The 11,707-nt window shown below is 42.8% G+C and overlaps 1 protein-coding gene across 1 annotated transcript in view; it reads right to left on the reverse strand.

Annotated features, from left to right (window-relative positions):
- The window catches only part of LOC134339298 (uncharacterized), a 96,636-nt gene extending 85,706 nt beyond the window's left edge, over positions 1-10,930 (reverse strand). Inside the window, exon 1 of the mRNA XM_063035675.1 lies at positions 10,894-10,930. Within this exon, the coding sequence (XP_062891745.1) occupies positions 10,894-10,921 (28 nt within the window). The 5' untranslated portion in view covers positions 10,922-10,930. The remainder of the gene's footprint in view (positions 1-10,893) is intronic.
- Positions 10,931-11,707: the final 777 nt, after the last annotated feature.

Raw genomic sequence — 11,707 nt, forward strand, 5'->3', positions numbered from 1 at the left:
AGACTACAGGGAGTTAGGAAGTAAATTGAGAAGCAGGACCTCAAAGGTAGTAATCTCGGGATTACTGCCTGTGCCACGTGACAGTGAATATAGGAATAGAGTGAGGTGGAGGATAAATGCGTGGCTGAGGGATTGGAGCGGGGCAGGGATTCAGATTTCTGGATCATTGGGACCTCTTTTGGGGCAGGAGTGACCTGTACTAAAAGGACAGTTGCACTTGAATCCAAGGGGGACCAATATCTCGGTGGGGAGGTTTGCTAAGGCTATTGGGGAGAGTTTAAACTAAAATTGCTGGGGGTTGGGAACTGAACTGAAGTGAAGAAGGAAAAGGAGGTTAGCTCACAAATAGAGGAAGCTTGGAGACAGTGCGAAAGGGAGGATAGGCAGGTGATAGAGAAGGGACATACTCAGACTGATGGTTTGAGGCATCTATTTTAATGTGAGGAGTATTATGAACAAGCCTAGAGCGCGGATCAGTACTTGGAGCTATGATGTTGTGGCCATTGCAGAGACTTGGATGGTGCGGGGGCAAGAATGGTTACTTCAGATGCCAGGCTTTAGATGTTTCAGAAAGGACAGAGAGGGAGGCAAAAAGGTGGGGGAATGGCACAGTTGATCAGGGATAATGTCATGGCTGCAGAAAAGGAGGAAGTCATGGGTTGTCTACGGAGTCTCTGTGGGTGGAAGTTAGTAATAGGACGGGGTCAATAACTCTACTGGTTTTTTTTATAGACCACCTAATAGTAACAGGGTCATCAAGGAGCAGATAGGGAGACAGACAATAGACAATAGGTGCAGGAGTAGGCCATTCAGCCCTTCAAGCCAGCACCACCATTCACTGTGATCATGGCTGATCATCCATAATCAGTACCCTTTTCCTGCCTTCTCCCCATATCCCTTCACTCCGCTATCTTTAAGAGCTCTATCTAACAGATTCTGCAAAGGTGTAATAATTACAGGGTTGTTGTGGTGGGAGATTTTAATTTCCCAAATATTGATTGGCATCTCCCTGGAGTGAGGGGTTTTGATGGAGTGGAGTTTGTTGGTGTGTTCAGGAAGGTTTCTTGACACAATATGTAGATAAGCCTACAAGAGGAGAGGCTGTATTTGATCTGGTATTGGGAAATGAACTAGTGTCAGGTCTCTCAGTGGGAGAGCATTTTGGAGATATTGATCACATTTCTATCTTCTTTACCATAGGATTGGAGAGGGATAGGAAACAAGTTAGGGAAACGTTTAATTGGAGTAAGGGGAAATATGAGGCTAGCAGGCAGAGACTTGGAAGCGTAAATTGGAAACAGATGTTCTCAAAGAAACATATGGAAGAAATGTGACAAACGTTCAAGCGATATTTGCTCGGGGTTCTGCATAGGTACATTCCATAGAAACATAGAACACCTACAGCACAATACAGGCCCTTCAGCCCACAAAGTTGTGCCAAAAATGTCTCTACCTCAGAAATTACTAGGCTTACCTATAGCCCTCTATTTTTCTAAGCTCCATTTACCTATCCAAAAGTCTCTTAAAAGACCCTATCATATCTGCCTCCACCACCATTGCCGGCAGCCCATTCCACGCACTCACTACTCTGAGTAAAAAACTTACACCTGACATCTCCTCTGTACCTACTCCCCAGCACCTTAAACTTGTGTCTTCTTGTGGCAACCATTTCAGCCCTGGGAAAAAGCCTCTGACTATCCACACGATCAATGCCTCTCATCATCTTATACACCTATATCAGGTCACCTCTCATCCTCCGCTGCTCCAAGGAGAAAAGGCCAAGTTCACTCAACCTATTCTCATAAAGCATGCTCCCCAATCCAGGCAACATCCTTGTAAATCTCCTCCGGATTCTTTTTATGGCTTCCACATCCTTCCTGTAGTGAGGTGACCAGAACTGAGCACAGTACTCCAAGTGGGGTTTGACCAGGGTCCTATATATCTGCAACATTACCTCTTGGCTCCTAAATTCAATTCCACAATTAACGAAGGCCAACACATCGTATGCCTTTTTAACCACAGAGTCAACCTACTCAGCAATCTCCTCCCTTGCCTCCCACAGTAGCCTGGGGTACATCTCATCCAGTCCCAGTGACTTATCCAACTTGATGCTTTCCAAAGCTCCAGCACATCCTTGTTCTTAATATCTACATGCTCAAGCTTTTCAGTCTGCTGCAAGTCATCACTACAATCACCAAGACCCTTTTCCACAGTGAATACTGAAGTATTCATTAAGTACCTCTGCTATTTCCTCTGGTTCCATACACATATTCCCACTGTCACACTTGATAGGTCCTATTCTTTCACGTCGTATCCTCTTGCTCTTCACAAACATGTAGAATGCCTTGGGGTTTTCCTTAATCCTGCCTGCCAAGGCCTTATCATGGCCCCTTCTGGCTCTCCTAACTTCCTTCTTTAGCTCCTTCCTATTAGACTTAATCTTCTAGATTTCTAATGTTACCTAGCTCTCTGAACCTATTGTAAGCTTTTCTTTTCTTCTTGACTAGATTTATTACAGCCTTTGTAATAAATTTATTACAGCTCAGAAACATAGAAAACATACAGCACAATACAGGCCTTTGGGCCCACAGCTGTGCTGAACATGTCCTTACCTTAGAACAACCTGTTGCAAGGACGTGGCAATGGTATGAAACCAAGTGCTGAACACAGGCACAGAGGCTTGAGAAGCGTTATGGTCGTAGGGAGTGTGGAACTGGTGTCCGGAGAGAGTGTTTAGCCAAAGTCTTGATTTTAGTAGAGAATTCAGGAACGATGCTAGAATTAGAACTGATAGTCCTAAGAACCATGGAACAAGGCTACTCATACAAGAGTCAACCAACAAACTGGCAGCTCCTTGTTGTGGTCACAGGGTCTTTATCCTGCAGGTTCTGATGGGAAGCAGGTGTGTGTAGTTAGTGGAACCTGGGAATGATTGGAATTTAAATGAGGTGATTGAGGCCCAATTCCTGAGGTAAATGGCATGGTGGGGGATTGCCAGAAGGGACCATGACACTACCTAGGCTTACCTATAGTCCTCTATTTTTCTGAGCTCCCTGTATCCATCCAGGAATCTCTTAAAAGACCCTATCGTTTCCGCCTCCACCACCGCCGCCGGCAGCCCATTCCACACACTCACCACTCTCTGCATAAAAAACTTACCCTGACATCTCCTCTGTACCTACTTCCAAGGACCTTAAAACAATGACCTCTCGTGCTACCCATTTCAGCCCTGGGAAAAAGCCTCTGACTATCCACACAATCAATGCCTCTCATGATCTTGTATATGTCTATCAGGTCACCTCTCATACTCCGTCACTCCAAGGAGAAAAGGCCAAGTTCACTCAACCTATTCTCATAAGGCATGCTCCCCAATCCAGGCAACATCCTTATAAATCTTCTCTGCACCCTTTCTATTCTTCCACATCCTTCCTGTAGTGAGGTGACCAGAATTGAGCACAGTACTCCAAATGGGGTCTGACCACGGTCCTACAATATTACCTCTCGGCTCCTAAACTCAATTCCACGATTGATGAAGTCCAATGCACCATATGCCTTCTTAACCACAGAGTCAACCTGCACAGCGGCTTTGAGTGTCCTATGGACTCGGACCCCAAGATCCCTCTGATCCTCCACACTGCCTAGAGTCATGCCATTAATGCTATATTCTGACATCATATTTGACCTACCAAAATGAACCACCTCACACTTATATGGTGGAATTCCATCTGCCACTTCTCAGCCCAGTTTTGCATTCTATCGATGTCCCATTGTAACCTCTGACAGCCCTCCACACTATCCACAACACCCCCACCCTTTGTGTCATCAGCAAACTTCCTAACCCATCCCTGCACTTCCTGATCCAGGTCATTTATAAAAATCACAAATCTTTTCATACTCACACTTTCTGCAACACCTTCAAGTTAGACATTTCTTACAAAAATATTTAAGTAATTTTCCTTGCATATTGGAGGCTGACCTGTTAGATACTATTATGAGCATGAATCCTTTGATTAAGGGTTCTATTGGAAGAATTTATAATTTATTATTACAATGGGATAAGCGTCCTTTATTGAAGATTAAACAGGATTGGGAAAAGGAACTTAATTTGACTTTTATGATGGAGGATTGGATGCGGATTTTGAAGTTGGTTAACTCTTCTTCAATTTGTGCTAGCCATTCATTGATTCAATTTAAAATTGTACATCGTTATCATTTGACAAAGGAGAGACTTTCTAAAATCTTTTCTAATGTTGATAGTCATTGTGATAGATGTAAAACTGAGATAGCTACACTGACACATATGTTTTGGTCTTGTTCTATATTGGAACAGTTCTGGAAGTCGGTTTTTTCAACAATTTCTAAAGCACTTAAAATTATTTATCTACAACCTAATAAATTAACTGTGCTTTTTGGAATAATTCCTCAAAATATTCATGGTATTTCTGTGTCTGACCAACATGTTATTGGATTTGTTACATTGATAGCTAGGAGGGCCATTTTGTTGAAGTGGAAGCTCCCACTTTGTCACAGTTCCCATCAGTTCCCACTTTGTCACAATGGTTCTCTCAAGTGATGCTATGTCTTGGTTTAGAGAAAATTAGAAGTCGAACCTTTGAACCTTTATTTGATTTTGAGAAAAGATGGAGCTCATTTGCTCGTTATTATCATTTGAGCTAATTGATATAATTTTTCCATGATCTAATTGTAAATTTTTTAGTATATTTTCTTTTCTTGCTGGCAGTTTGATGATTATTTTTTAGAAGCTTTTTGTATGACGCCTGACTCCGGGGTTGTACACCTAACGGGTTCTTTTTTTTTTCTCACTTTTCTGCTTAGTAGGTTTTTATTGTTATCACAAAATTTTTTTTTCAATCTTTAAGATAATGTCTTTTTTGAGACATTATGTGTTGTTACTTCAATGTACTCATGTTATTTTTTCTGTATAATATAACAATAAAAAGATTTGAAAAGAAAAATCACAAATCTATGTTTCTGTTACTTCCTCACCAGTATGATTTTCCAGTGGTCCAATATCAACTCTCACCCGCCTTTCACTCTTTATATAACTGAAAATCTTTTGGTATCATTTTGGTGTGATTGGCAACTAAATATTCCTGGATTTCATTGCTTCAGGTGTGATAGAATCAGAGGGGCAAGAGGGGGAGGTGTTGCATTGCTTGTCAGAGAAAATATTACAGCGATGCTCTGGCAGGATAGATTAGTGGACTCGTCTAGGGAGGCTATTTGGGTGGAATTGAGGAATAGGAAAGGTGTCGTGTCGCTTATAGGGGTGTATTATAGACCACCTAATGGGGACCAAGAACTGGAGGAGCAAATTTGTAAGGAGATAGCAGATATTTGTAGTAAGCACAAGGTTGTGATTGTGGGAGATTTTAATTTTCCACACATAGACTGGGAATCCCATTCTGTAAAAGGGCTGGATGGTTTGGAGTTTGTCAAATGTGTGCAAGATAGTTTTTTGGAGCAATACATAGAGATACCAACTAGAGAAGGGGTCGTGTTGGATCTCCTGTTAGGGAATGAGATAGGGCAGGTGATGGAGGTATGTGTTGGGGAGCACTTCGGGTCCAGTGATCACAATATCATTAGTTTCAGTGTAATTATGGAGAAGGATAGGACTGGACCTAGGATTGAGATTTTTGATTGGAGAAAGGCTAACTTTGAGGAGATGCGAAAGGATCTACAGTTATATTAATAGCAAAAGGATAGTGAGGGATAAAATTGGTCCCTTAGAGAATCAGATTGGACGGCTATGTGTGGAGCCAAAAGAGATGGGGGGGATTTTGAATAATTTCTTTTCTTTGGTATTCACTAAGGAGAAGGATATTGAATTGTGTAAGGTAAGGGAAACAAGTCGGGTAGTTATGGAAAGTATGATGATTAAAGAAGAGGAAGTACTGGCACTTTTAAGGAATATAAAAGTGGATAAGTCTCCGGGTCCAGACAAGATATTCCCTAGGACTTTGAGGGAAGTTAGTGAAGTTAGTGTGGAAATAGTAGGGGCACTGACAGAAATATTTCAAATGTCATTAGAAACGGAGATGGTGCTGGAGGATTGGCATAATGCTCATGTGGTTCTATTGTTTAAAAAGGGTTCTAAGAGTAAACCTAGCAATTATCGGCCCGTGAGTTTGACGTCAGTGGTGGGTAAATTGATGGAAAATATTCTTAGAGATGGTATATATAATTATCTGGATAGACAGGGTCTGATTAGGAACAGTCAACATGGATTTGTGCATGGAAGGTCATGTTTGACAAATCTTATTGAATTTTTTGATGAGGTTACTAAGAAAGTTGATGAGGGTAAAGCGGTGGATGTTGTCTATATGGACTTCAGTAAGGTCTTTGACAAGGTTCCACATGGAAGGTTAATTAGGAAGGTTCAATCGTTAGGCATTAATATCGAAGTAGTAAAATGGATTCAGTAGTGGCTAAATGGGAGATGCCAGAGAGTAGTGGTGGATAACTGTGTGTCAGTTTGGAGGAGGGTGTGTAGCGGTGTGCCTCAGGGATCTGTACTGGGTCCAATGTTGTTTATAATATATATTAATGATCTGGATGAGGGGGTGGTAAATTGGATTAGTAAGTATGCAGATGATACTAAGATAAGCGGAGTTGTGGATAATGAAGTTGGTTTTCAAAGCTTGCAGAGAGATTTAGGCCAGTTAGAAGAGTGGGCTGAAAGATGGCAGATGGAGCTTAATGCTGAAAAATATGAGGTGCTACATTTTGGTAGGACTAATCAAAATAGGACATACATGGTAAATGGTAGGGCATTGAGGAATGCTGTAGAACAGAGGAATCTAGGAATAATGGTACATAGTTCCCTGAAGGTGGAATCTCATGTGGATATAGTGGTGAAGAAAGATTTTGGTATGCTGGCCTTTATAAATCAAAGCATTGAGTATAGGAGTTGGGATGTAATGTTGAAATTGTATAAGGCATTGGTAAGGGCAAATTTGGAGTATTGTGTACAGTTCTGGTCACCGAATTATAGGAAGAATGTCAATAAAATTGAGAGAGTACAGAGGAGGTTTACTGAAATGTTACCTGGGTTTCATCTCCTGAGTTACAGAGAAAAGTTGAACAAGTTATGTCTTTATTCTTTGGAGTGTAGAAGGTTGAGGGGGGACTTGATAGAGGTGTTTAAAATTATGAGGGGTATTGATAGAGTTGACGTGGATAGGCTTTTTCCATTGAGAATGGGGGAGATTCAAACGAGAGGACACGAGTTGAGAGTTAAAGGGCAAAAGTTTAGGGGTAAACTAGGGCCCATGGACAATTCTGATTTGATGGAGACAGACGTGAACATCTTGAGAAATTTCTGAAATGCCAGTTCACGGCTGTTGTTACTGTGCGGTCGGGCATCTTCCAGAGGGAAGGCCTCAAAATCCTTGGCTTTGCCCGCTGTTGGCGACCAAGATTGAGGTCGAATCGTTTGGACAGAGATGGCGCTCAGTACTCAGTGTCGGAGAGCTGATTGGAGGCTCGAAGTTTTCGGATGACTCAGAGTCGGACTGTGGTCGGGCATGGCAGGGAGAGTTTTTCTTCCTTCTCCTGTCTGTGTGAGATGTGGGACGTTTGAGAGACTTTGAACTTTTTACTGTGCTCATGGACTTCTTCATCAAATTATGGTATTGTTGCACTGTTGTAACTATATGTTATAATTATGTGGTTTTGTTAGTTTTTTTTCAGTCTTGGTGTGTCCTGTGTTTTGTGATATCACACCGGAGGAATTATTGTATCATTTCTTAATGCATGCATTACTAAATGACAATAAAAGAGGACTGTGTGTCTTCATAATCTAAAATGAGGGGGAACTTCTTTACTCAGAGAGTGGTAGCTGTGTGGAACGAGCTTCCAACAGAAGTGGTTGAGGCAGGTTTGATGTTGTCGTTTAAGGTTAAACTGGATAGATATATGGACAGGAAGGGAATGGAGGGTTATGGGCTGAGTGCAGGTCAGTGGGACTAGGTGAGAGTAAGAGTTCGGCACGGACTAGAAGGGCCGAGATGGCCTGTTTCCGTGCTGTAATTGTTAAATGGCTATGTGTTATATCCTGCTTTATATTATTGGCTAGTTTGCCCTCATATTTCATCTTTTCCCTTCTTATTGTATTTTTAGTTGCTTTTTGTTGGATTTGAAAAGCTTCTCAATCATCCAACTTCCCACTCACTTTTGCTACCTTTTCTGCCCTTTCCTTGTCTAATGCAGTCCTTAAATTTCTTTGTCAGGCACAGTTGCCTCCCTCCGCCATTTGAGAACTTCTTCCTCTGTGGGACATGTCTATCCTGCAGCTTGTGAACTTTTCTCAGAAACCTCACCCACCTCTGCTCTGACATCATCCCCGCCAGTATCCTCCTCCAATTCATCTGCACAAGCTCCTCTCTCATGACTCTGTAATTCACTTTATTCCTTTGCAATACTAATACATCTGACTTATGCTTCTCCCTCTCCAGTTGCAGTATGAATTCAATCATACTATGATCACTGCCTCCTAAGGGCTCCTTTACATTAAGCTCCCTAATAAGATCTGGGTTATTACACAACACCCAATCTAAGATGGCCTTTCCCCGAATAGGCTCAACCACAAGCTGCTCTAAAAAGTCATCTTGTAGGCATTCAACAAATTCCCTCTCTTGTGATCCAATACCAACCTGATTTTCCCAATCCCCTTGTGTATTGAAGTTGCCCATTATAATTGTGTCATTACCTTTTTTACATGCCTTTTCCAGCTCCCTTTGCTATCTTAACCCCATACCTTGACTACTATTTGGAGGCCTATATATGATTTCCATAACTACCTTTGCAGTTTCTTAACTTCATTCACCAACATTCAACATTCCCTAACCCTAGGTCATCTCTTTCTAAAGATGTAATTCCATCTCTTACCAACAGAGCCACACCACCACCTAGGTCTTCCTGACTTTCCTTTCAATACAATATATCTCCTTTGATGCTAAGTTCCCAACTATGGCCATCTTTTAGCCATGATTCAGTGATGCCCACAATGTCATACAGGCCAATCTCTAATTGCACCATGAGTTTATCCACTGTATTCCAAATGCTACGTGCATTTAAACACAGCACCTTCAGTCCTGAATTCTTCAACCTTTTGCATTTTGCCTCTGTGGTACAATTTAACTTTTTGCTCTGTCTGCATATGTATCCAATCATTGGCTTGTCCTTCCTTACCTTCATGTTACTTCCATCATCTATTTGTAAACCTGCTGGCTCATCCTCGGCTCTATCATCCCCGTTCCCATCCCCCTGCCATATTAGTTTAAACCACTCCCAGCAGCTCCAGGATACCAGCCCACAAGAATATTGGTTCCCCTCGGATTCATGTGCAACCCATCCCTTTTGTACAGGTTCCACCTGTCCCAGAAGAGATCCCAATTATCCAGAAATCGGAATCCCTGCCTCCTGCTCCAATTCTTCAGCCGCATATTTATCTGCCACGTCATTCTATTCCTATCCTCACTGTCACATGGCACAGGCAGCAAACCCAAGATTCCCACTTTTGAGGTCCTGCTTCTCAGCTTCCCTGCTAACCCCTTTTTTTTCAGGATCTCCTCCCTTTTTGTACCTATGTCATTGGTACCAATATGTACCATGACTTCTGGATGCTCACTCTCCCTTTTCAGGATATTTTGGGATGCATCCAGAAGCATCTCGGACCCTGGCACCTGGGAGGCAAACTACCATCCGTGTTTCTTTTTCATACCTGAGTCTGTGTCAGAATGTGTGATGTGGAGAGAGAAACACCCATACTGTTTCAGAGACACAGGGACTGTGAGAATGTGTGCTGTGGAGAGACATTTGGAGACCTGGAGAAAGTGTTACAGATTGGAGACTGTCAGAATGTGTGATGTGGAGAGAGAAACACCCATACTGTTTCAGAGACACAGGGACTGTGAGAATGTGTGCTGTGGAGAGACATTTGGAGACCTGGAGAAAGTGTTACAAGTTGGAGACTGTCAGAATGTGCCATGGAGTGAGATGCACAGATAGTCGAAGTCTGTGTCAGAATGTGTACTGTCGAGAGAGACACAGTGATAATGTTTTATGTCTGACACTGTGTCAGACTTTATGCTGCTGAGAGAGATACACAGATACTGGTTCAAAGACACTGAGGCTGTCCGAATGTGTGCTGTGGAGAGAGACACACCATACTGTTTCAGAGAGGCAGAGATCATGTCAGAATGTGCTGTGGAGGGAGACACAGAAATATTGTCTCAGAGACACAGAGTGTGAGAATGTGTGCTGTGGAGGGAGACATGGAGGAATTGTTTCAGGTTGGAGTATGTGTCAGAACGTGTTATGGGGAGAGACACACAGGTACTGTGACAGAGACACAGAGACTGTGTCAGAATATGTCTGTGGAGAGAGACACACACAGATCGTGTTTCAGGTCCGAGACTGTGTCAGAATGTGTTTTGGGGAGAGACATGGAGAATGGGTTTCAGGTTGGAGACCACCTCAGAATGTGTTGATAGGAGAGAGACACAGAGTGTTTCAGAGAATCAGAGACTGTGTCAAAATGTGTACTGTGTAGAGAGACACACAAAGTGGTTCAGAGACGCAGACTGTATCAGAATGTGTGTTGACTGTTTCCAGTGGATGAGTGTATACTGTGTCTGCAAAAGGGTCGCCTTAACACAGGTACATTGTCCTTTTACTCTGCCTAAGTTTTCACTTGCTGTTTGTACCTCTCAATCCAAGAGTAATTGCAGATTGAATTTAAAGTATTACCTTCTCCTTGTCATTTGGACACCATGACATGTCAGCTTCCTGCACAGTCCAAAATGGTGGAACATAATGAGTGAAGCAGCAGTTACCGGTAAGGTAGCAGTTATCGATTTCACTTACCGAGGAATGCCAAGTAACTCTTTCTCATCTCTGTTACTTCTTCTCCACCAGTAAGGCCAGTACTCAGTGCGTTAACAAGATGTGTGAAATCTGTGGCTTTTGAAAGAGTTACATCAGAATTTCGTAATGCTCTATGATAGAGGTGGTGCCAAGTTGTGATGCCCATTGAGGTTGTAGCTAAATCTCTGTGTTTCTCAGGTTCGTTAGAATGGTCTTGGGGTCAGTGCATTGTTTTAGAGGTCCGTCTGGGATTTATGGATGGGGGTGAGGGGGAGGGGGCAGGCGTCCAGGATTCTCTGGGGTTCAGGTCAAGATTAGTGAGGACGAAGACCAGTGTACCCTGTGTCAAGGATCCTAGTTGATGGGCTCCAAGAACTAGGGCTGGTGACCCCTCCAGGCCTATGAGTCCTGGGGTTGGAGGTCCTCGTGAGTCCAGACTAATTCCCACGATTGATGAGTTCTGGTGTTGATACTGGAGATTGAGGGCTGAAGTTTGAAGCCCCTGGATCAGCATGTCTGGATATTGGATGCCCAACATCCGTGTCTGCAAGTCTGCAAGGTCGACTAAGAGTTGGACTGTCCATGGGTGGAGGCCTGTGTGTGTGTGAGTGGGTGGGAGGGTGGGAAAGGGGTGTGTTCTGCTTCTTTTTTCTCTTGTTGGTGGTGTTGTCAATGTTACTTGTATTGATCTGCTGAACATGGTGCATGTTATATTGGTCCCATTTGTGGGCTGCCCCAGCACCTTCTTGGGTTGTTTTGGTTGCTAATGCAAAGAATGCATTTCACTGTATGTTTCAATGTAAATGTGATAATA

Source organism: Mobula hypostoma, chromosome 29, assembly GCF_963921235.1.
Source record: "Mobula hypostoma chromosome 29, sMobHyp1.1, whole genome shotgun sequence".
In the NCBI taxonomy this organism is placed as follows: Eukaryota; Metazoa; Chordata; class Chondrichthyes; order Myliobatiformes; family Myliobatidae; genus Mobula; species Mobula hypostoma.